This window comes from Acinonyx jubatus, chromosome E2, assembly GCF_027475565.1.
Source record: "Acinonyx jubatus isolate Ajub_Pintada_27869175 chromosome E2, VMU_Ajub_asm_v1.0, whole genome shotgun sequence".
In the NCBI taxonomy this organism is placed as follows: Eukaryota; Metazoa; Chordata; class Mammalia; order Carnivora; family Felidae; genus Acinonyx; species Acinonyx jubatus.
Window position 1 is genome coordinate 30568901 of NC_069396.1, and position 24274 is coordinate 30593174.

The 24274-nt window shown below is 35.4% G+C and overlaps 1 protein-coding gene across 11 annotated transcripts in view; it reads right to left on the minus strand.

The window, feature by feature from the left end:
* Nucleotides 1-24274, minus strand: part of CHD9 (chromodomain helicase DNA binding protein 9) — a 232426-nt gene that overhangs the window by 36391 nt on the left and 171761 nt on the right. For all 11 annotated transcript variants that reach the window (XM_027044406.2, XM_053210485.1, XM_053210487.1 and 8 more), the window contains 8 exons: nucleotides 22704-22871; nucleotides 21816-21995; nucleotides 15650-15760; nucleotides 10809-11005; nucleotides 10144-10343; nucleotides 5347-5506; nucleotides 4827-4916; nucleotides 42-145 (listed from right to left, as the gene is read on the minus strand). In XM_027044406.2, coding sequence (XP_026900207.1) covers nucleotides 42-145; nucleotides 4827-4916; nucleotides 5347-5506; nucleotides 10144-10343; nucleotides 10809-11005; nucleotides 15650-15760; nucleotides 21816-21995; nucleotides 22704-22871 — 1210 coding nt within the window. The remainder of the gene's footprint in view (nucleotides 1-41; nucleotides 146-4826; nucleotides 4917-5346; nucleotides 5507-10143; nucleotides 10344-10808; nucleotides 11006-15649; nucleotides 15761-21815; nucleotides 21996-22703; nucleotides 22872-24274) is intronic.

Below are 24274 nucleotides of genomic sequence, written 5' to 3' on the forward strand. Positions count from 1 at the left end.
ATACACAGAAGACGACTCTACCTACCTTACTTCTCACTTACCATGTTTAAAAACTCCGATAAGAAGGGACTTATCAGCGTCAAAATCCCACCATTCAGCAGGAACTTCTGAGTGGTCTGGTTCTGGGACCCAAACATCAATGTCACTTTAAAAAAGAAATCACGATATGGCACTATGAATGATTACAAACAAGTTAAAGAGGAGGCAAAACTTTACCTAGTTTGTAAACAGCATTATGGTTTTTAAGAAAAAGATGTTAAGATTTCATTTCATTGATCTTTTTGTTTTCCATAATTGCCACCGATAAAAATTACAAAATCGCACAACATAAACAAAGTTAGCATAAAATGAATTAATATTCCTAAACTCAACAGAAGAAATGTTCTAACAGGTTTACTTTACTCTTAACGAAGCATATTCTTTCCACTGGTTTCCTTTAGATACAGACAAAATGTTTTATGGGAAAGTAGAATCTTATGTCAGCAAACAGCCTGACAAAAATCAGCTGGCTCAAGTATTTCATTTTGTACACCAGCAAACTGAGGCCCTAGAAGGGCAAATTAATTGCTTTGGGCTGCAAAACAAGTCATATCTCTTCTAGACTGCTATTGGTAAGAAAAACCCACTGAAAAATTAAGCATTGCTTACAAGTAAAGGAAAATGGAAAGTTGTTTTTTTTTTCCTTTTTAAGTATTTATTTATTTTGAAAGAGAGAGAGAGGAGGGGCAAAAAGGAAAGAGAGAGAGAGAATCCCAAGCAGGCTCCATGCTGTCAGTTCAGAGCCCAATGTGGGGCTCAAACCCAAGAACTGCAAGATCATGACCTGAGACTAAATTAAGAGTCAGATGCTTAACCAACTGAGTCATCCAGGTGCCCCCATTTTCATGTTTTATTTACTCATAAGACTTAGAAGCCTTTTGTTTTCATGGCCATTGTCCTTTATTTCCACTATATTAGTGGTTAAATATTGGGTTCTTGTGAACTAGCCCGGGAACATATTGACCATTTATCAGTTTCTTTCTTTCCTTCTTTCCTTCCTTCCTTCCTTTCTTAAGTTTATTTATCTATTTTGGGGGAGAGAGAGAGAGAGAGAAAGCAGGAGAGGGGCAGAGAGAGAATCCCAAGCAGGCTCAATGCTGTCAGCACACAGCCTGACACAGGGCTTGATCTCATAAACTGTGAGATCATGACCTGAGCCAAAATCAAGAGTCAGACACTTAACCAACTGAACCACTCAGAAGCCCCTATCAATTTATTTCTATATGAAAAAGTTATTTTGAGTTTCCAAAGACAAACAACTTACAAATGACCTTGGGCTACACAGCTTAATTGTAAGTAGGAAACTCCTCACTTTTTCAAATATATCCATATAGGTCTTTGTTAATTAACTTATGAAATTTTGGTGCCGAGACAAGATGAAATTCTACTTCATTTTCATTATGTTTTATCGTATCTCTGATTCTTTGAAAACTGGTAAATCACGAATGTCAAACAGAGAAATTCTCAACTAGAATTATTTGATTTCCTGAAATAATTTATCCTATCCAACTCCATCTTCTTTGTTGAATAAAATACAAGAATGATGTTTGTGTGTGAAAATTAATGACATTTATTTGCTAATTCCTGTCAGACATAAGTTGTATGTTAGGCTAAGGGAGACAATGGCTTGAATCACTATGGTAAAGAAGTAAACATTTCAGTCCTTCCATGTATGGCCGATTTTCCTTTTTAGTGGTGTTGTATGTGTTACTTATAAAAGGTTTCTGGGAGAGTAGTAATTTCACATGATAAGCAAAGGAAATTATGTTTGCAAAATTAAAAATGCTCTTTAGTAGTTGTTTCATACTCCTGAAAACAGCCATATTACCACAGCATTCACGGAACGGATTTATTACAGTTTTTAGTCCTTTATTATATTGTCATTTTTTAGGCATGATAGTTATATATAGCATACAAATAGCACTTTGAATGTTTTAATCAAATTATGAATCAAAAACTTGCCATTTTCTGGGGTGCTTGGGTGGTTCAGTCACTAAGTGTCTGACTTTGGTTCAGAACATGATCTCACAGTTTGTGAGTTTGAGCCCTGCGTCGGGCTATCTGCTGTCAGCACAGAGCCCACTTTGGATCCTCTATCCCCCTCTCTTTTTGCCCCTCCCGCCTCATGCTCTGGCTCTCTCTCTCAAAAATAAACATTTTTTAAAAACCATGAAAAGTGGATAGGAAATTACTTTTTATTTTTCATAAATCTTTTGCCAGCAGAAAAAAGTTTTAACCCAAGGAATATGGAGAAAAGGATGTAGACCTTTCTCTAGATTCTTAAAGGAAATTATCTGCACTTAAGTAACATTATTACCTCTAATCTTCTTTAAAAAAACCCAGAAGGGCTGCAATCACAGTATTTTCTAGCTTAATGAAGAAAAATAGAGAAAGAATGATTTTCCCGTGATTTGGTCAAAGTTGAAAAAATGATGAGGAAAAATACAGTTACAGAAGATATTTATTTTTGATTGATTTCCTGACCAGGACTAAAAAGTGTGAGAACCAAAAGATGAAGGCAAGAGGAAAGAATTTAAGAGGGTCAGGTAGTTCCCCTCACCAACCATCAGGTGGCACTGTAAGCTCAGAACACTGTGATAAGCATCAGCAGTAGAAAGATTTCCTACTTGTAAAGAGCATATACCTGCCCTGTGTTTGATTGTTAAGTGACAAATGCATGTGAAGTGTTTGTTAACTGCTAGGGAAAGGACCATAATGAGGTGCATGTGCTCCTGTTGTTGATTTCTGTTTTTAAAGATTCAGTTCACATGCTGTCTCTTGCATAAAACTGTCTTTAACTTCCCCAGGCCAGATCACTAATTCAAAATATATTTAAACAGCACTCATTAAGTGCCAATAATAGCAATAATGAGGCAGACACTCCCTGCCCTCATGAAAAGGTACCTGCACTACTGCATGGTGAATGGTGTGACAGGGTTCTCTGGGTACGTGCCTGACCTGGAGGCTGAGTTGATGTCAGCTGAGCAGGAAGAGCCCGGAGAATGGAGGAAAGGGGGAAAGGGAATGTTCCAGCAAGAGTGCAAAAGCCTGGAGGCGTTGGTAATCATGGCACCTGTGAGAAATGTGGACCTGAAGTTCAAGAGAGATGTGAACTGGAGACAGATCTGGAAGACCCTTAGTATAAAAACAAAAACTGATGGGGCACCTGATGGGGCAGTTGCAAGAGTGGGCGACTCTTGATCTTGGGGTTGTGAGTTTGAGCCCCACATGGGACATACAGATTACTTAAATAAAACTTAAAAAAAAATTAAAAAAACACCTGACACCACAGAAGAGAGACAGCATCCAAGAAAAGGAGGTGACAACAAGAGGGCCTATGAGAAGACATTTAAGAGGGTGAAGAGGAGCCTGCAGAACAATAAGCAGAAAGAAGCTAGAAAGAACACGTCCAGGTGAATGCTGCTACAGACACATTTTAAGGAGGCAGTGGCCAACAAAGGTGAAGTCAGATAAGCAGTAGGGTTCCTCCGTGTGTTCAGCAGCAAGCTTACTGGTGGACGAGTGGGCAGGCAGAAGAGAGGGGGTGGAAGCTGAGCTGTGGGGGAGTGCGTAGGAAATGGCAGAGTAGAAAAAGGAGACACAGACACAGAAATCAAGGAGTGATAATACAGTAGCGTGAGAAGACACAGGTCCAAAAGCACTGTGTGTGTGTGTGTGTGTGTGTGTGCGTGCGTGCGTGTGCATGCGTGTGTGTGTGTCTGGATCTATGCTGAGGGAGATGCAAATATGTTAAAATCCAAATGAGAAGTTGGGGGCCAGGGGGAGATTAATGAAAGAGGAAATGTAGGGATAATTCACAGATCATAGTTTCTCCACAAGTGGAGGCCAAGGGAAAAGAGGGGTCACTTGGTCAACAAATATGTATTGGGTGTTATTATGTCCCAGATTCTAGGGGCTGTGAAAAAATGATCAATACGACAGATAGCATGTTTAACCTTCAAGCAGCTTAAACTGTAGTGGGAAGAGAAAGACAAATAAACATAACTCTAATAAGCATTTCATAGGCATTATGAATGAGATAAAGTAAGGTTATGTAGTAGCGAGTGACTGCTAGGCTTGCTTTAGCTAAGGAGGCTAGGGAAGGCCTATCTGAGGAGGTAGAAGCTGAATAGAGGCCTGAATGACCTGAAGAGACAGTTCTGGGGAAGCTGAGGTGTAAGAGTGTACCAGGAGGCACAGCACAGAATGAGCCTGACGTGCTGGAGAAACAGAAACACCAGTGTGGCTGCAGCATTGTGGGTGAGGGACAGAGCGCTGAGGAAAAAGGACAACCGGATGGGTATAGTTGCATGAATGCCTACAGAAGACAGTATTACAAAAAAATTAAAGAAGATAGCATTTCAGGAAGAAGAGAGAAGTAGAATAAGGAACAAAGAGACCAGGGTGTCGGACAGATCATATGTGGATAAAAGTCAGTCACCATTCTTCCACTGGGTTAGGAGGGAAGAAGAAAAGAATGAACACAGGGAAGGTTCAGTTTTAGATTTAGTTTTAGATTTGCTGCTGCTGTTGTTGTGACAGAGCCAGATGATGATGGTGATGATGATGATGATGACTGATACTGCTATTAGTGAAAGAGCCAGACTGAGACTAACAGAGGAAAGGCAACAAACTGGCAAGGGTGAATTCTGTAATTTTGGTAGAATTTTCTTCTTGTGAACTTCACTGAGTAAGCAGCCACTTTGATAGACAGTTTTCTGGTCATAGAATTTTTGCTATTTTCAGTATATTACTGAAAATATCAACAGGTTATTTAATTAATTTACCTTGCATCAACTCCATCAAATACTTTCTGACACTCATTTCCAATGACTTCTTGCTTTAGATAATACAGCATTCTTACACGAAGCAAAACCCTAAAATGAGGGAAAGGAAATCAAAAGACACAAAGATATTAATCATTAAAGAAAATTCATCCATGAGGTTAAAATTGGAAAAGAATTTTATACAGAATTTTTGTAATTAAATAATTACTTCTGATTAAATAAATCTCATTACTACCATATATATAAAATAGGTTTCTCCAAAATCTTCACAATCATCATTATTTAATATCCAAGTAAGATATAATGAGATTATGGCCAGTTTTATTTCTCTCTCTGTTGATGAAAACAGTGACACAAGAGGTATACCATGATTTGCTGAAGGATACCCTGTAAGATTAAGATTAGGATTGGTCCTAGACCACACTGTCTCTGTACTCAAAATCAGCATGCTTTAAGATTTTTAATAAATTCAGAAATATAAACTTCTGAAGAGTTGTGTTAAAAATACCCTACTACCTACTTATTACAGTGGTGTTTTATATGTTTTTTGTATCCTTCATCTTGAAGTAGCTGCTCAGGATTATATTTTCGAAGCCATTCTGCTTTCTGTATATCAAATGAGCTTGTTTGAGTCTTTACTTTCTTCCCTTTTCGACCCCTGGGTACTGGGGCTGACAGGCCTGTTAAAATGAGAAGGACACGTGATATCAGGGATAATCTGTAGAAAGATTTGCAATTTGGCACATTTTTTTCAACACAAGAAATTTCTGGAGACTTTCAGAGGTCTGTGCAGGCTGTATAGAGATCTTTAAAATATTAATGGTAACATGGGGCGCCTGGGTGGCTCAGTTGGTTAAGCCTCCGACTTCAGCTCAGGTCATGATTTCATGGTTTGTGGGTTCGAGCCCCGTGTCGGGCTCTGTGCTGACAGCTCAGAGCCTGGAGCCTGCTTCAGATTCTATGTCTCCTTCTCTCTCTGCCCCTCCCCTGCTCACGCTTTGTCTCTCTCTGTCTCTCAAAAAAAAAAAAAAAAAAAAAAAATGTTTAAAAAAAAAATATTAATGGTAACAATACTGACCCAATAGCAAGGTAAGTTAACATGATGATTATACACACATATTAACAGTTCCCCGCAAACACCCAATAATTTTGTATCTGAAATTAATCACTGTGATTTCCATTTTGTTCTAAAACACATTATTTGTTTTCCAAATGTAAAAACCAAAAGCTAAAACCTGTACCTCTGCTTTGCTTTTAGTTTCTCTAGTTACAAAATAAGTTTTGGCCTCTTGATTTTCAAAACTGCATTAGGTTTAGTCATTGTGGATTCCTGTTTAAGAGAGCTATATTCATTTTACGTGATACTTTTGTTGTGAAATATTTCTTTTTCTTTTACTATTTTAAAGTAATCTCTACACCAAACGTAGGGCTCAAACTTACAACCCTAAGATCAAGAGTCACATGCTCTACTGACTGAGCCAGACAGGCGCCCCGGAAATATTTCAAAACTACAGAAAATATATTCCTTAGCATATTCCATATTTGGTCAGTGTTTTATTAAAGGAAATGAATACGCATAGTTGAAGTTCAATTCACTCCTTCCTTCCCAGAGATAATCACTACCCTGAATTTGTCTTTTCATTCCATGCCTCTTTGTATTCATAGGTCGGAGAAATATTTAAGTTTACACATTGTATTTCACATGCAATTCTGCAAATTATTGATTACTTTGGTATTTTTTTGAGATTTAATACTTGCCGACTCACAAGGCTGTAATTTATCCATTTTAACTGCTGTTAAAAATCTATTGTCTGAGTATCACTGCATACCACCACCTACCTATTAAACTCAATGATGCTTGAGTTGTTTCACTTACAATTTTTAACAATTGCTGAAAAAACAGTTTTGATTCCTTTCAATTTCTACCTCGTATCTCTTTTCCTTGCTGTCCTCTACCAGCCAGGAATCTTACCACAATGGTAAACAGAAGCATGCTGTGGCCTGTCCATTTCTTCTGACAATGTTGGCAACTTTGCCTTTATATTTTGAGACCGTTTTGTTTGGTGTATAAAGTTCATACTTGTTATATCTCCTTTTATGGATCAGTCATTTTATTACTGTGTAGTATCTCTTTTTGATTCTAATTAATGCCCTCCACCTTAAATTGCTATTCTGTTCTATGTTAATACTGTTCTATATTCCAGAGTCCTCCTCACTCTGATTTGGAAACCAGTGCATAATTAAAAATATACATACTTAAGTTTTCCTAATAAAATATGTAGATATTCCATATAAACTTCTCTTTAACAAAACTGCTTCAGATTTCATCGCATAATCCTATTTATTTTTTCACTTCTGCTACATGCTAATTTATAATTTACACGAGATCTGTTGTGCTTGACTATTTCTACAGCACCTTATTCTTCCTCCAAAATCACAGTACATTTGAAGTATCTTTAAAGATATTAATGTTGGTTTAAAAAAGTTCTTTTCCTTGCATAGTCCTTATTTCCTCCGAGTTCATTTAGATGGTTTGTTTCTCGTCTCCATCTCTCATGTTGGAAACTTTCCTCGGGTGTCTGGTATCCTTGGTTGTTTGCTCGTATTTGAGACAGACCAAAAAGTTGACACAGATGGTCTGACGGGACTCATTGAAGGGCAATCTGCTGTTACCCTTCATATTGTTAGGTTTTGCCCTGATCAGACTCCGCAAAGAAAATTCTTTAGTTTTCTTCCTTGAGTATGACATTGTTCAATATACATACATTCATTCGGTCCCCATTTAGGAGCTCCATACCTCAACTACCAATGCAACCCAGAGACCCTCCACTTCACTCTCCCTAGAGAACAAACTTTAAGTCATTTTTCATCCTGATGGCACAGAACTGAAGAGGATATTTAGCAATCTGAACTCTGTTTAAACAACTTGTAGTCAAAACCTCTGTCCTTTACACCTACTTTCAGAGGTTCCTGATATGTCACAAGCTGAAACTTTTGGGTAATCTGTGCAGCAAACCAGTCGGTCGTTGCCTTTTCCTACTGCTGACCTAAGATTCAACTCTCTCTGGTTGGTTGAGTTAGTCACCACTCATCTATTTGCTTCCAGGTTCCAAAACTGTGTTGCTATTTCCTCTCCCATTCTCTCTCTTCTTTTGAGGGTTTATGCCTATTTACTTTTTAATTATGGAATTAAGCATAGTCAAAAACAGATGGAGTAATATGAAGGATCACAATGTCCTGTCATCCAACTTTAATAATTATCAGCTCATGGTCAATTTTGTTTCATCTATACCCTGTTCACTCCCCAACCTTCTATGTTATTATTTTTTTTCTTCTATATTATTTTGAAGTAAATCTAAGACACCAATCATTTCATGAACAAATATGACTATCTTTTATTTATTAATTTTTAAAATTTATTTATTTAAGTCATGTCTACCACCAACGTGGGGCTAAAACTCACAATCCCAAGAACAAGAGCTGCACTCACCTCTGACTAGGCCAGTCAGATACCCATCCCCCTTTTAAAGTTTATTTACTTAAGTAATCTCGACCCTCAATGTGGGGCTCTTTTAGCGATATATATGAAAGACAAAGCCTCCTTTAAAAAAATAACCATTATCAGCCCCAAGAAAGGCAAATAATACTTCCTTAATACCTGATATTCAAATTTACTATTATCTAAAAAAGATACTTTTAAAAAATCCCCTGGGCTGTTTGTTTCAACCAGGAATGAAATAAGACCCCCACAATGCAAGCAGTTGAGGACTCTTAAATCTTTTAGGTTACAGCAGGGTTTTCAATCTCGGCACTGTTGGTATTTTGAACTGCATAGTTCTTTATTGTGCAGGGCTGTCTATACCCCCGTGCCCTCTACCTACTAGATGCTAGTGACATGCTCAAAGCAGTGACAATCCTAAATGGTGGCAGGACCGGGCACAGAATCATGTCTGGCTGAGAGCCACGGGTTTTGGATAGCCTCTTTACCTGCCTGCCCCCACTTTGTTGAAGAAACTAGGACTTTTGTCTGTAGAATTTATCAAGTGTAATGCCTTAATTTTTTTTTTCTCTTCACTGACATGTAAGTGGGGTTTCAAGGAAGAGTGAGATTATATTTGTGTCCATCTTCCATCCTTACCTGAAGTCAGTTCTGCACGTTACTGATTTAATTGCCCGCAACTAAGACAGCCTCCAGTGATCACCCTAATCTAAAATAGGTGCTTTCTGTTTTCTCCATTTCAGAAGTTATTTTATTTACCTCACAGTACTTATCACATTCTGTAATTATTTATCTCCTTTCTTATTATGTCTATCTACCTGGCCGGAATGCAAAGTTCATGATGAGCTCAGGGATCTTGTTTCTTCTTATCTTCCCACTACCTTGCACGAGAAGCACACAGTAGACACTATAACAGGTATGTGTTGATTAAATAGAACAAAATTGTAACAACTTTCAGGGCGTAGTAATCTTTTTTATCTTTACAGAAAAATCAATTACTTTATGCTATGAAAGAATTACTTTATGCAGAAAAGAATGTTCTATTAGAAAGGATGTGGAGAAAAAGGGACTTATATATACCTTATATATACAATTTACAGTTGTAAACTGGTATAGTCATATCTGATGGCAAATTAAAGTATTTATGAAAACTTAAAATGTATATATCAGTGTTTCTCAACTTTAATATACATACTAATTGCTAAGGAACTTGTTAAAATTCAGTTTCTGATTCAGTAAGTCTGAGGCCCAAGATTCTGTACTTCTAAGAAGCTCTCAGGAGATGCTGACGCTATTAACCCATAGACCACATTTTAGGTACTAAGGATGTACATAAGCTATCCTTCGACAATTCCATTTCATGGTATTTATTTTAGTGAAAGGTTTATTCACATGAACAAGGATAAACACAGAAGGATCTTCACTGAAACTTGTTTTTTAATTCTCTACAGTGAGAAATGGCCTAAGTGCCCATCATTAAAAGCAGATGCTAAATAAACTATGAAACAGCAACACAATGAACTACTAAAAAGGAGTTTTAAAAATGAGATAGATCTATATGAACATGGATGAAGGAAGACTTCTGAGACAACAACCTGCGAACGGATTTATGTTGGATCAATAACCAAACTGCACGTAAACCTGTATGTGAAACCCAACCAAACTGATAACACTAGTATTTTCTAAGTTGGAACTTGAATTGAGCGTGAAGCTTAAGGATTCATTAGTGTTAACTCTACAGTGCTTCAACACTTTATAGGGTACTATGGTGCCACCTATATAACTAAACATAAATGTAATAAGAAAGAATGTTCTTACCCAGATGATTTTGTAGCTCTCGTGTCTGCCCATCTTCAGTTGGAGTAATGAGATCCCATATGAAGCCTTTAATTTTCTCATCTCCTCGGTAGTGAACAAGGCAATAAGCTAAGAGGGCTCGGCAAATTATTTCTACATCATGCTCATTCAGCTGCCTTTTAAAACGACCATGAGACAGAATCTCTCTCCATCGGCCCCATCTGGTTAAAAAAGGTAAACTTACATTAATATTTAGTCAAGTTCTAGAGAAAAACAGAACTCATGGATAAAAGGCTTGAAAACTACAAAAAACACATTTGTCATGAATAGGATTTACCTAATAAAGTTTTTTCCCTGAGTGTAAAATGCAGAACCATGGTATAGTGATTTCAAGTGTGTCTTATTCAATAATGGATAACAAGATTATCCATTTTATATTATTGAATATGCAACTCTCAGAAAAACAAGGAATTTGACTTCAGTGATACATTTATAATTTAAAACTTAAGGCTACTCCATCATTCTATTAAATATATGTTAAGCATATAAATGTAGGGTATTTTAAATCTACTTAAAATAGATTTTTATTGATTCTAACAAGATGAAAAAATACACTAGAATACAGTGTACGTTTTCTGTAACTTTATATAGACTATTAACAAGAAACATTAAAAAATTTTTTTTACCCATAAACTAGAAGATTTTTCTCTACTCTAAAGCATTCAGTTCTTCCATAGCCATTGGAACGATCACAGGGTCTCCGGAGTTTGGGCTTTTCATCCCCTTCACTTTCGGCTTCAGATAATTCCGCCAACTCATCTTTTGTGGCACTAAAGGGTCTTGTTTGCTTCCTAATTCTTGGAGTGTCAATAACCAAGCTGTTCTGTAAAATTGTTAACAGCTATTACTTAAAGGTCCTTTTACTATTTTGTTTATAACAATGTTTTATATCTTCACCTTTCAAATTGTACAAACAATAAAATAATTACAAAAAGTCAGAAAAATAAATTACTAACAATTTCATCAACCTACCAGATCAACTTAAAAATTTTTACATTCCTTTAAAATGCTTATTACCATACACATATAATATTGTGACATCACAGTCATAGGATGAAAAGAATTTGGTATTTGGCCTTATCATTAATATGAGAGTTATTGTGTTATGCTTTATATAATAACCATAATATATTTTTAAACTATATTTATGCATCTTAGTTTTCTTTACCTAATTCATAGTTTAGATTGTTTTCAATTTTTTTCGCCTTATTTTTAAGTAGGCTTCACACCCAGCGTGGAACCCAAAGAGGGGCTTGAACTCACAACCCTAAGATCAAGACCTGGGCTGAGATCAAGAGTTGAATGCTTAACAGGTTGAGCCCCCCCAAGAGCCTTCGTTTTCAATTTTTAAAATAAATAATGCTAAAGTAAATATTTGTTAAAAAAATATTTTTTTTAATGTTTACCTAGTTTTGAGCCAGAGAGAGGCAGAGCATGAATGGGAGAGGGGCAGCAAGACAGGGAGACATAGAATCTGAAGCAGGCTCCAGGCTCCGAGCTGTCAGCACAGAGCCCGACGCGGGGCTCAAACTCATAGACCGTGAGACCATGACCTGAGCCGAAGTCGGATGCTTAACCGACTGAGACACCCAGGTGCCCCATTAAAATAAATATTTGTAATCTAAGTTTATCCTAAAGATAAATCCAAAAAAGGGAAATATCTAAAAATACCAATACTGGTCAAAGGATTTAAATATTTTATAGATCCAAAAACATGTTTTAGTCCTTTCCAAAAGAGTTATATTAATACACAAAAAGCAAGGTAATTAAGTGTATGAACCTCACCATGTTTAATTCAGTTTAACTCATTCAAAACAACTTAAGTTGACATGTTTTTTACCTTCAATGAAATATGTCCAAATTAGGAAGATATTCTTTGAGAATATGTAAAAAGTCTGTTTCTCCTTCAATTTTACCCACTAATTTTAGAATTCATCAATGGGTCTTGTCTGCTACAATTATTACTGTGGTCAATACATGGTAGAACTCTTCTCTTATTCCTTCTATATTTCTTAATCAGCCTTTTTTCAGTAAGAAAGAGTTGTCCTTTTGCCCCACCCCAGCTTCTTTAAAGACAAAAAAACCCAAAAAACCCTAACTGTATTTTTTGAGTAAATTTTCAAGTCTTCTGCCCACAATCTTTTGAGGTTTGATGTATTTTTGATCACCTTATATGAGCTTTCATATAATAACAATATTGACTTTCATATAAATTTCTGCTATAAATAAGTCTCACCAGTCTAACTGCCCTTTTATTTTCCATTAAGTACTTTGGAGTACTTAATGGAAAAAGTACTTAAGTAGTCTTATGTATTTGCATATGCCAAACATTTCCTTTGTGATTTCTTTCTAATTTAGAATGTTTTCCCACCAAGTATTTGATAAAACAGAAATCTAGTTTTTCCATTTTTTCATGCTTTCAAAGAATTAAAAAAAATTTTTTTATCACAAACTGGAGTTTACTTGGTATAGAGTATATCATTATAAAGTTCCCCCCAACGTTAACTCAATATTCTAGTCATGATTATTATATAATGCCTTTTTCTCTAATATTTCTTTATTAAAACTTATAATTTGATCTTTTTCTGTTATTTTGTTCTTACTCTTTATATCTTTTTCTCAGTAGCATGCTGTTTTAATCATGTTTATAATACATTATGTTTCAATAGATAGTAAATAATGCTAGTCTGCCTTCTTTGTACTTCATTTTCAGAAAACCTTTAAATGTCTTTTTCAAAGCATAAATAAGAAAATGTAACTATACAAGTATTAAATGAGTAAGTGCTTATAAAATTTATTTATAAAGTGCTTAACTCCCCAGGGTAATATACAAGGCCCTATAATGTGACCCATATCTATGGTCTCCGACCTTGCCTATCACCTCCTCACTGCCTACACTGCCATGTCATTTCTATTTCTGGAATACCAGAGCTTATTTCCACCAATGGCTTACTGCCATTCCCTGTACCTTGAAAGATTTTCCTCATGTCTTTACATTATTGGCTCTTTCTGGTCATTCAATCTCAGCACAACTGAGAGTGACCTCCCTTGACCACGTCGCTTAATGCTGTCTCTACACCTCCCAGCATTCTCTGCCATCTGTTTCATTTTCTTCCCTCTCTGAAACTATCTTATGCACTTGTTTACTTCTGTCTCACCTACGAGAATTCATAAGTTGTATAAAAGCAGTGGTTGCTTTGTCTTGGGCACACTGTCCCTAATGTGAGAATGGCACTTGACTCATAGTTGGATGAATGCATAAATGCATACGAGTGTCTCTGGATCCCCAACAGAGACTTTTGAAAACTCACAAATATCACACTATAGGCACTGTTCTATATCTCCCTCATATTTTAAATTTAACTGTGTTGGAGCTCTTTCTATATCACTAGTACATAGGGATCTACATGATTATTTTTACTTATTGCATTAGACAGTAATGCATGCACTAATCCTCTATCGTAAGAGGTTTAATTAGTTTGTAAGTTTTTCCTAAAACAAAAAAATGTGGCAATGAACATCACTGTACTGTATTATCATTGTACCTGTATGATTATTGCTGTAAGACAGGTTCCTAAAAGTGCATTTAAAATAAACATTTAATATTCTTGACAATTCATTTTTCCAGGGAAACTTTACATATTGTCTGGTTATATGAAAAAACTGTTAACATTTTGATTTTGGTTGCATTTCTATGTTTATAAACTCTTTTTTTTAATTTTTTAAAAATGCATTTATTTATTTTTAACAGAGACAGAGAGATAGAGCACGAGTGGGGGAGGGGCAGAAAGCGAGGGAGACACAGAATCCGAGGCAGGCTCCAGGCTTTGAGCTGTCAGCACAGAGCCCAATGCAGAGATCGAATCCATGAACCACGAGATCATGACCTGAGCTAAACTTGGAAACTTAACCGACTAAGCCACCCAGGTGTCCCTATGTTTACAAACTCTTAAAATGCTTAAAATATGTGGTTTTCTTGCCAACTGACAAATCTCCCAATTAAATTTGATAATTTACTTAACTAAATCACATATATCTGTCAGTAAGTATACTCCTAAGTGTTTTGTATCTTTTTTTCCTTCTGTGAATAGATGTTTTCTTCCATTATATTTTTCTACTTCTGTTAGTACCAATATTTAAGAAGGCTAAGTGGTGTATTTATCTTCTATCCAGTTAATTCATTAAACTCATTTATTTATTTTTAAATGTTTATTTTATTTGAGAGAGAGAGAGAGAGAGAGAGAGAGAGAGAGTGAGAGGGAGCGAGTGAGGAGAGGGGCAGAAAGAATCCCAAGCAGGCTCCGTGCTATCAGTGTAGAGCCAGACATGGATTTGATATCATGAACCATGAGATCATGACATGGGTTGAAATCAAGAGTTGGAGGCTTAACCGACTAAGCCATCAGGGCGCTCCTATACTTTTAATGAGTAAAAAATTCCATTGCTTCCAGATTCCACTGCCTTTTTATTTTTATTTTTTTTAAATGCTCATTTATTTTTGAGAGAGCTCAAGTGTGGGAGGAGCACACAGAGGGGGACAGAGGACTTGAAGCAGGCTCTGCGCTGACAGGCTGACAGCAGCAAACCCGATGTGGCTCAAACTCACGGAACTGCAAGATCATGACCCAAGCCCAAGTCGGATGCTCAACCAACTGAGCCACCCACGTGCCCCTCCATTGCCTTTTTAGACATATAAACATGCCATATGTAAATAATGATGTTTTTATAAATATCGTTTCAAATTTACTTATTTGTTTCACATACAATTACACATATTTCTGAAACACATTAAATAGTAACGATTGTGTATGGCAGTGGTATTATTTCTCGTTGTAAAGTTTTACATTTTAATTAAAAAGACTATCTATTAAAATAGATCCCATGCATCAATGCTTAATATAGAATTCTTTTAATCATTTAATAGTTATCTTGCTAATAGATAAGATTCACAAACATTGATTCCTATATATAAATAATTAGACAGGTGTCTTATGAAGTAAACAGTTATGTTATTATTAGTTCTACAAATTGTATTTTAGCTTTTTGGCCCTTTCTTAGCTCTAAGTAAAGTTAAAAAAGAAATAGTTTTGCCACTTTCTTGACTGTTTTTTTTTCTCCTTTTGTATCTGACTGGATCATCATTAATGGGAGTGGACTCCAAGGAAACAAAGTTAAAGAGCAAAATAAACATAACTGATGATTTGAAGACATTAAAAAACACATTACAATTTTAAGAAAATAAGTATTCAAACTTAAATTTTCCCTGTATTACAACCTATCATGATAGATACCAGAGGTATTAAATTGAAGCAGTGTCTAACTCAATATATGATCATTCAGATACTCCACATCAATTTATTTATGAAGTAAATTTATTTCAATAAGTACAGTCTGAATACCTTAAAATATTATAATAATATTAGAAAGTATCCTAACAATAATTTTTTAAAGTGAAAGAAATACTTACTCTGCCACTGATGGCATCTATATCTATTTCTGCCTTTTTAGCCCATTTCTGCCAGAAGTTAGGATCATCTAAGGAAATATCTGTCCGATTTCCAGATGCCACAAAACTTGCCTGAAATACATAATGGCAGTTTTTCAAAATGTTTTGAAGTTTAGAGGAAAATCTATCAAAGTATATTTACAACATTATCTCCTCACATTTATTGGGGATAGAATTTGAATTCAGCATACACACATACATTCAAAGGATACCCCAAATGCTATGGTCTGAAACAGCACAGCATCTGCTCACGGCAAAAGGCTCACTGCCAACATAGGCTGGAGTTTTTAGGAAAGGATTAAGTAAGTTATTACTGTTGTTTAACTCAAGCTTTTAATAAGTAAGGATCAAATCTCTTTGGTCAAGAAGGTACACAGGACAGAGATATGCTTTCTAGATATACTACATGAATATTAAGAAATTAGGTTATAACAAGAATTTCAAAACTGCTTGCCCTATACAGTTCATTTTCTGGTATACTCCTACTTTATTTCCATCACATTTTTAAAGAGATAGGTCTCCTAAAGAAAATGCAATACAGGATATAAGAAATAAAAAAAATATCAGTCTGTCTTTACATTAAAAACGCTTTTCTTTACAACAATACTGCATAGTCACTGTAAAAATTTAAGAGATTACAGAAAAACAAAAAAAAATACAGATGATTTACTTTCTTAAATACTGTAGAAATCATACAATCTTTTAGTTGGAACAAACTTTAGATATTGCAGCTCAACACTGTCACTTACAAACTAATAACCGTTATTTGAAACTTAAGTCCCTGAAAATAGATACGCCACTTCAAAGGAAGTCATCAAAGTGCTTTATAAAAATGAAACAAAAGTAAAGATACGTGATGCTTTAAAAAAGAAAAGAGCCTGAAAAATGCATGGGAACACTTACAAGAGTTAAAGGGAAGAATGTAGTCAAATTATTTTCAAAAGAGAATATAATTGGTAAATGGCTTACAGATAATGCTTAATTATCTGGGATATAATCAAATGATAAAAATCTTCATTAAAAAACCCATCTTGATGGCATTTTAAAAGAAAATTACACATTAAAGAGATGATAAAGCAGCTATACGCAAACAAGCCATTTATGACACTCAAGGTAAGCCTGCAAGTCTGAAAGTTTGAACAGTGGAACACTAATGATATGAAGGAATCACTGTGAATTTGATTTTTGAATGTAATGGTAAGTATTGTGGGTGTGTTAAAGAAATCTTCATATATATTATACATATGCCTGTATATATACTATCTGGGATTTCCTTTAAAATAATACGAAGGATGGATAAGGTAATGATGAAGCAAGTTTGGCATGAGTTGATACTTATTGAAGCTGAGTGATAAGTATACAGGTTTTATTATACCACTGTCTATATTTGTACTTTGAATCTTTAGACTGTGTCTAACAAATGAATTAGAAACAAAATTAAAATCCTAAATGCCTCTTATGAACTTAAAAGATTCTGTTCATGACACTACTTACCAAATATTAAGTATATTCATTCCATCAAACATTCTTTTGAGGCTGGGTTATTAAGATGCTATATAATAAGTGTTGAAATATTATAAATGTTTAAAATGTACATTTTGCTGGCATACTTATGAAACAGAAGTGATAGCAATAAATATTTTAATGAAATGAATTTAAGGGGTGCCTGGGTGGCTCAGTTGGTTAAGTGTCCAACTTCAGCTCAGGTCATGATCTCACAATTCATGAGTTTGAGCCCCGCATCGGGCTCTGTGCTGACAGCTTAGAGCCTGGAGCCTGCTTCGGATTCTGTGTCTCCCTCTCTCTCTGCCCCTCCCCTGCTTGTGCACTGTCTCTCTGTGTCTTAAAAATAAATAAAACATTAAAAAAATTTTAAAAAAAGAAATGAATTTAAATTTTATGGTTTTTTTTTTTTTTGTTTTTTGGTTTTTTTGCTTGCTCTAAAACTGTAGCTTTGTAGGCTCTAAGTGTAATCACAACTGTCCTTATAAAGAGGAAAAGGCTATGTGACAATAGAAGCAGAGACTGGAATAATATGGTCACAAACAGGAAACGTAGGCACTCAAAAAAGCTGGACAGAGTCTCCTCTGGAGCCTCCAGGGAAAACCCATCCTACTGACACCTGGAGTTTTAGCCTGTAAAGACTCATTTTGGACTTCTGACATCCAGAACTATAAGAGAATAAATGTATGCTGTGGTGATTTGTCACAGTGGCAACAAGAAATAGTACAGCCAGACTCCTCTTCATGATAAAATACATATTATAAAAACCCATATCCAACTTAAAACAGCATAGGCTAACCAACTTGATAAAATGAAAAGTAGTAGCCATCATCATCTACATAGAAGTATTTGATGACAAAGTATTATGAATGAGTGTAAGGAAGAGATATCTAAATTTGCTCAAGTAATTCTTAAACTATTAGGGGACTTCTACTTGTTAATTCAGAAATGAATTTATCATAACTGAGGACATATGATATCCATACTTCCAAATCTTCATTAATCAGATTCATCAACTTCCAGGAACACTGAAAAGTTCACTGACGTTCTTTGGGTTTTATTTTGTACTATATAGTTTCACTGATAACATGCTTCTTGAGATTTAACAAAGCTAGCAAATGAGCATCTGCTTTACATGGACATTTAATAGGAAAAGACATTAAATATGAAAAGCCATTAAAAATTAACAATTAGATTTCTGGAACATATTAGATTATGATTGCTAATCTTAAAAAAAATCCTATGTTACTGTGGATAATCACTTTTATTCTGCTACCAAGTAACTGTTGATAATTAAAATAATTTACCTGGAAGAAACTATCCTTCACAATTGCAGCTTTTGTTATATTCATTGTAAGAAAAACGATAAATTTACTTTTCAAATAAAATTAAAAAATATTTCTAAATAATTTTAGATGCTATTGTTAAATGACATATAGCCTATTTTCAAGATGACTTTCAAAATTCTGAAGGATTTTAATGAATTAATGCCTATAAAAATAAAATGCCTGTTGTAGAAGATGTTATCAGGTATAGATTTACTGATTAATTCCAAATGTTAAATCTTAACATTTTTATTCCTCCAAAAATATTTTTCCTTAAATGTTTTCCTCTAGTCATTAAATCCTTTTATTATTTACAAAGGAAGGTATTTTATATGCTGAAATCCATCTTTCTACATTAGAAAGTAGCAGAAAGATAGTGGGTGCACAGAAGGGCCTTTACAAATAAGCAATCCACTGAAGCTTGATACAGACTGGTTTGTTTTTGTAAATTAAGCAATTCAAAGTCTTGTTCTATACCAGAAAAAAAAAAATCAGACTAGAACATTTCTATTTCTAGGATCCATCTTATTGCCCTTATGAAAATTATCTCAAAATAAAGTTCAGGTGATATAAGCACTTATCAAGTTACCAATAATGAGTTTTATTTGATGGATATGTACGAAGTCTAAATAAACAGTCTCATTATGCACTCTGCTCCATATATATGGCTTCTTTTAAAAATTATTTGATAATGCAAAGAGATGGATTGGAATTACTTCATTTATCCAAACCACTAAGAATAACTGAGCACAGAGGAAGTCTGGAAATTCCAGGAAAAAGTATAAAATACTACTAACTTTGCACCTTTGGTGCCACTACATACTGGTGCCATATTCTAATATGCCAAATGTCCACTACATAGTGGCATTCCCACACAACTGTGGAAATGAACAAATTCTAGGACAACTACAGGCACATTCTCTGGACTCGCTCAGCTACTTAAGCACCTCTTCAGCCAGCTCTTTTTTCAAATACAAGTTACTCCCTGGTCTGAGGATTTCAAATAGAAATTTAAATGCTTAAGTATTTCACATTCTTAGAGCACAGCTGGTTATGACTAGAGTATACTTGAGTAAAATAATACTCATCTAGCACTTTATTATAAAGTAGAAAAGGCCAAGACTATTATGCTGTCTTTTTAAAAAATATTTATTTATTTATTTTGAGACACACACACACACACACACACACACACACACACACACACAGAATCCGAAGCAGGATCCAGGCTCCAAACTATCAGCACAGAGCCTGATGCGGGGCTTGAACTCACAGACCTCGAGATCATGACCTGAGCCAAAGTTGGAAGCTTAACCGACTGAGCCACCCAGATGCCCCTATGCTCTCCTCTTTAAAGACAAGAAAGACTCCTAAAGGTTAACTGTCCAAGGTCACTCAGCTTCAGAGTCAGAATTCAAACTCTGGTATTCTGACTTTCATGATGATTCTCATTAGCATGGTAAACTTGGGAATCTCCTGTGGTCATTAAACACTTTACATATGCCTACATTAACTAAAAAATAAAACAAATTTAAGATTTTCTCTAGGCATGGAATAACCAACAATGGTGATTTCTGTAGTAGCTGGACGCAGTGTGTTGACAACTTGGGTAGAGCCGAGGAACCCAGAGTAAACAAGATTTCTCAGGAAAGAAGTCAAAGCCATGGTACATCTACCCAATCGTGACCAGTTGTAGTTCTCAGCCTTATACTTCTGCACTATTCCTTTTGTTTCCACAATACTACTTTTTTCAGGTTTATTCTTTGTGAACTCTCAAATCTCTATCTGTATCCTAAACAACTCTCCCAGACACCTCCTCTTGGATCCCCTGTAAAGGCCCAGTATATTGTTTTCTCCACATAAACTTCCTTCTTTTGCATTCTCTATTTTACTTTGGGATACCATGACCCTTCTAGCTACTTAAGCCTGAGATCTTCAAGTCCTTTTTGATTCCCCCTTCCATACATTCCTAACTGGTCATCAACTCCTGTTGATTCAAGTGGCACTCCGCTACCCTAGTTCACCCATCATTGTATCCTATATAAGCCTCTAATCGGTATCCCTGCCTTTAGTTTTTCCTCCTTTCAAACTCATTCTCTACATTGCTGCTAGCATTAAATTTCTAAACTGCATTCATTTTGTCCATTTTCTGCTTGAAGGGATTTAAAAGCTTTTTAACTGCCTCAGGATCAAGTTCAAATTCCTCAAAATGGAATTTTTTCAGCCCTTCACAATTTGGATCTAACCTTCCCTAATCCTTTCATTTTCATCTCCCTGTGCATCGACACATGCCTATGCATAGTCCTTGAAATCTTCCTTATAGTTTAGCAACACAGGATTCATTTCTTGTGATGCTCTCTGTAACACAATGAAATTCACACTGCCTTCAAGACTCAGATGTTATTTTTCTGCAAAGGCTTTCCTGACTCTCTGGCTCTTCAATTTTATGCAAAATTAATCATTTTCTTCTCTACTTTTTCAGCAACTAGAACCCTTTGATTTTAGTATTCCCAGTATTTAGCAAAGTACCTGACACATGATTTCATTTTTGATGAAGGAATATAAAAGAAAAATTTTCATTTGAAGACTGATATTATTTTGGATATAGTCTCTATACTACCTGCTGTAACACAGAGCTCTCCATAAAGATAAAGATAGACTTCCAGGTTGAAAGTGGACAGGGGGATACAGAAAGGAAGTAAAGGGAAAAGGAGAAAGCCTGTATGATCAGTGCAGGTGACACAGAATATTGCAATAATAAACTTTTCAGATGAATATAAGATATAGGTTTGTCATGTCTCTTTGTAAAAAAAAAGGGGGGGGGGTAGAGGTGAATCTAGGAATTTAGTAAACTTTTGAAGTGTTTTCCCCAAGTAAGGTAGTTATTAACACTTCCTTTCCAGACACAAATTTTCCCCTCCCCAGATTAGATTTAAATATTTAAGATGAAATTAGAAATCCTTTCTCTTCTTTAAGTACTTGAAATCACTGTCAGTTAACGTAAGACGATTTAACCTATATTCTTACATTTTGCTCTGACTTCAGCATAGATGTTCTTTAATTTCTAAATCTTATTTTAAGTGTTCTACTCTAATACATAGAACTATTCCTGGTTATTATTCTTACTCCAGTATATGTGAAATTTGATATGAGAAATCAGAAAAAAGAAATGAAGGAAAAGAACATTTTATTTACTTCGTAAACATTAAGTAGGTACTCTGCAAATGATTAGTAGAGTAAGAGTGGAATTATTTTTAGTAGTAAACATTACTGGTATATTTATAAAATATCACTGTTACCTTGGCAAATGTTGACCCACGTCCTTCTGACTCAATTGTGATAGTTTTTGTACGACGTAGTAAAATCTGATCGATATCCTCCTCACAGAATTTAGAGCCTTCATCTTCTTCCTCCATAATAGCACCATATGCACCTCTTCGAAGCAGATCTTCTATTTCCTTTTTGGAAAGCTGTTGAATCTAAAGAGAAAATAGTTTTGGTAACAATATTATTTTGAAATTCATAAAATGAGAAAGCACCCCTAAAAAATTTCAAAATACAAAGAGTCATGTTTAAACTGCATTTGGGTTTACAGTATAAATAAGAAAGAATTCTCTGAAAGAATACATTGAAATTGTTGACTTTTCCTTATTATCTTTAAAGTAAGATTTGCCTTGTACCTATAATAGCTTCAGTTACAACAAAGCCTATAGGGCAGGTAACCTCTCAAAGTTATTTTTAGTAGTAGGATTCTACAGTTGTTACAAGCATAAGATATGAGACAACAATCTTGAGGGAAAAAAATGCCAAAAAAAACCTTACTTATAACAAAACAAAGCCAATGCCAGTAGTTTGACACCGAAAAAAAGCTGAAAACCTGTTTATAGAAATAATGCAGAAAAATTCACCAATTCTGTTTTGCTATGCCATGATACAAACAACCTAAAAGCACAGCAAAGACTTTCTACCTTGAAAACACATTCTCAGAGTTCACAAGGCCTGTAGCAATATGACAGAAAATGATTCACAAGCATTAGCTAAATATGGGTCTATTCTGAAATGCCTCCTTACATAAAAGCATCTATTTAGTGTTCAGGATGGACCAAAATAAAATGATACGCAACTTGACGTTAAATTAAAAGCAAATAAGAACATAAAAGCTCCAAGTAAAAAGAAAATATACATACACCACCAACATTACTTTCTCTTCCACTCATGCTCTGTAACACAGCCTTATCTAGACCCAGTTTCAGACTGGCTCGGTCAAACATCTCTCTCTCATAGGAGTTACGAGTTACTAGTCGGTAGACTTTAACTGCTTTATTCTGACCGATTCTGTGGCAACGAGCTTGGGCCTATAAAAAAATGAAAAGTTATAGATTCAATTTATTTTACAAAATAGCACAAAATGCATTATACAAAAGGCATTTAACAACAGACTATCTCAATGGAATACAAAAGTATAGAAGAATTTTTAGAAACTCTTGCTATTGAATTAGTTATATCCTTTTCTGAAATGAAGATAGTGCTTACTAAAATGAGAAAGGATTCCGCAATCAGCAATAAATAAGTTAAAGCTTAAGCTTATATTTCAGATCATATAAATCCATGAAGAATCATTTTTTTAGTTTTTCAAATGTTTATTTGTTTATTTTGAGGGGTGGGCAAAGAGAGGGGGAGAGAGAATCCCAAGTAGGCTCCATGCTGTCAGCACGGAGCCCCACACAGGCCTTGATTTCATGAACCGTGTCGACCTGAGCCGACATCAAGAGTCAGACGCTTAACTGACTGAGCCCCCCAGGTGCCCCCAGAATTCTTGTTTTTTTAAGAGGGTATCATCAATATAATTTTAGACGGTAACATAAGCTCTACAAACATTATTTTTAACTGCTGGCAACTCAAACTTTAAATTTAAAATCTAACCCTAAATTTCTCAATTTTTTTTCTACTACCTTATCAATAAACTTTTCAATACACTTTAGTAAAGCTGGGGGGGGGGATAAAAACTTTGGGGGGGATAAAAACTTTGTAGGGGGATAAAAACTTAAAGTGAATACCTCTGGAGACCTAAATTTTACTTAAACAAAGAAAAAATTATTTAATATGTAGATACGTTGGAAGTAAAGACATCAGAGATTACATAAGAGCTTCATATTTTATCTTGAAGTCTTACTAAACAAAATTTGTTTCTTAATGTTTGTTTATTTATTTTAATGTTTATTTATTTTTGAGAGAGGCAGAGACAGAGCTTGAGCAGGGGAGGGGCAGAAAGAGAGGGAGACACAGAATCCGAAGCAGGCTCCAGGCTCTGAACTGTAAGCACAGAGCCTGATGCGGGGCTCGAACCCACGGACTGTGAGATCATGATCTGAGCCAAAGTGGGACGCCCAACCGACTGAGCCACCCAGGCGCCCCAATATTTGTTTATTTTGAGAGGGAGAGTGTGCGCATTACCAGGCAACAGGCAGAGAGAGAGAGGGAGAGAGAGAATCATAAGCAGGCTCCATGATGTCAGCACAGAGCCTGATGCAGGGCTCAATCTTATGAACTGTGAGACCATGACCTGAGCTTAAATCAAGAGTCAGATGCTTAACCCACTGAGTCTACCCAGGCGCCCCTAAACTTAAAATTTATGTAATAAATTTAGACTCTAAGGGTTCCACAGAATCAATGGTCTTTCTCCCAAATTATTAATCACCTTCCCATTAATCTTCAGAAGACTAAATCATAAATTGTGGCATTACAATTTATAGGTGGC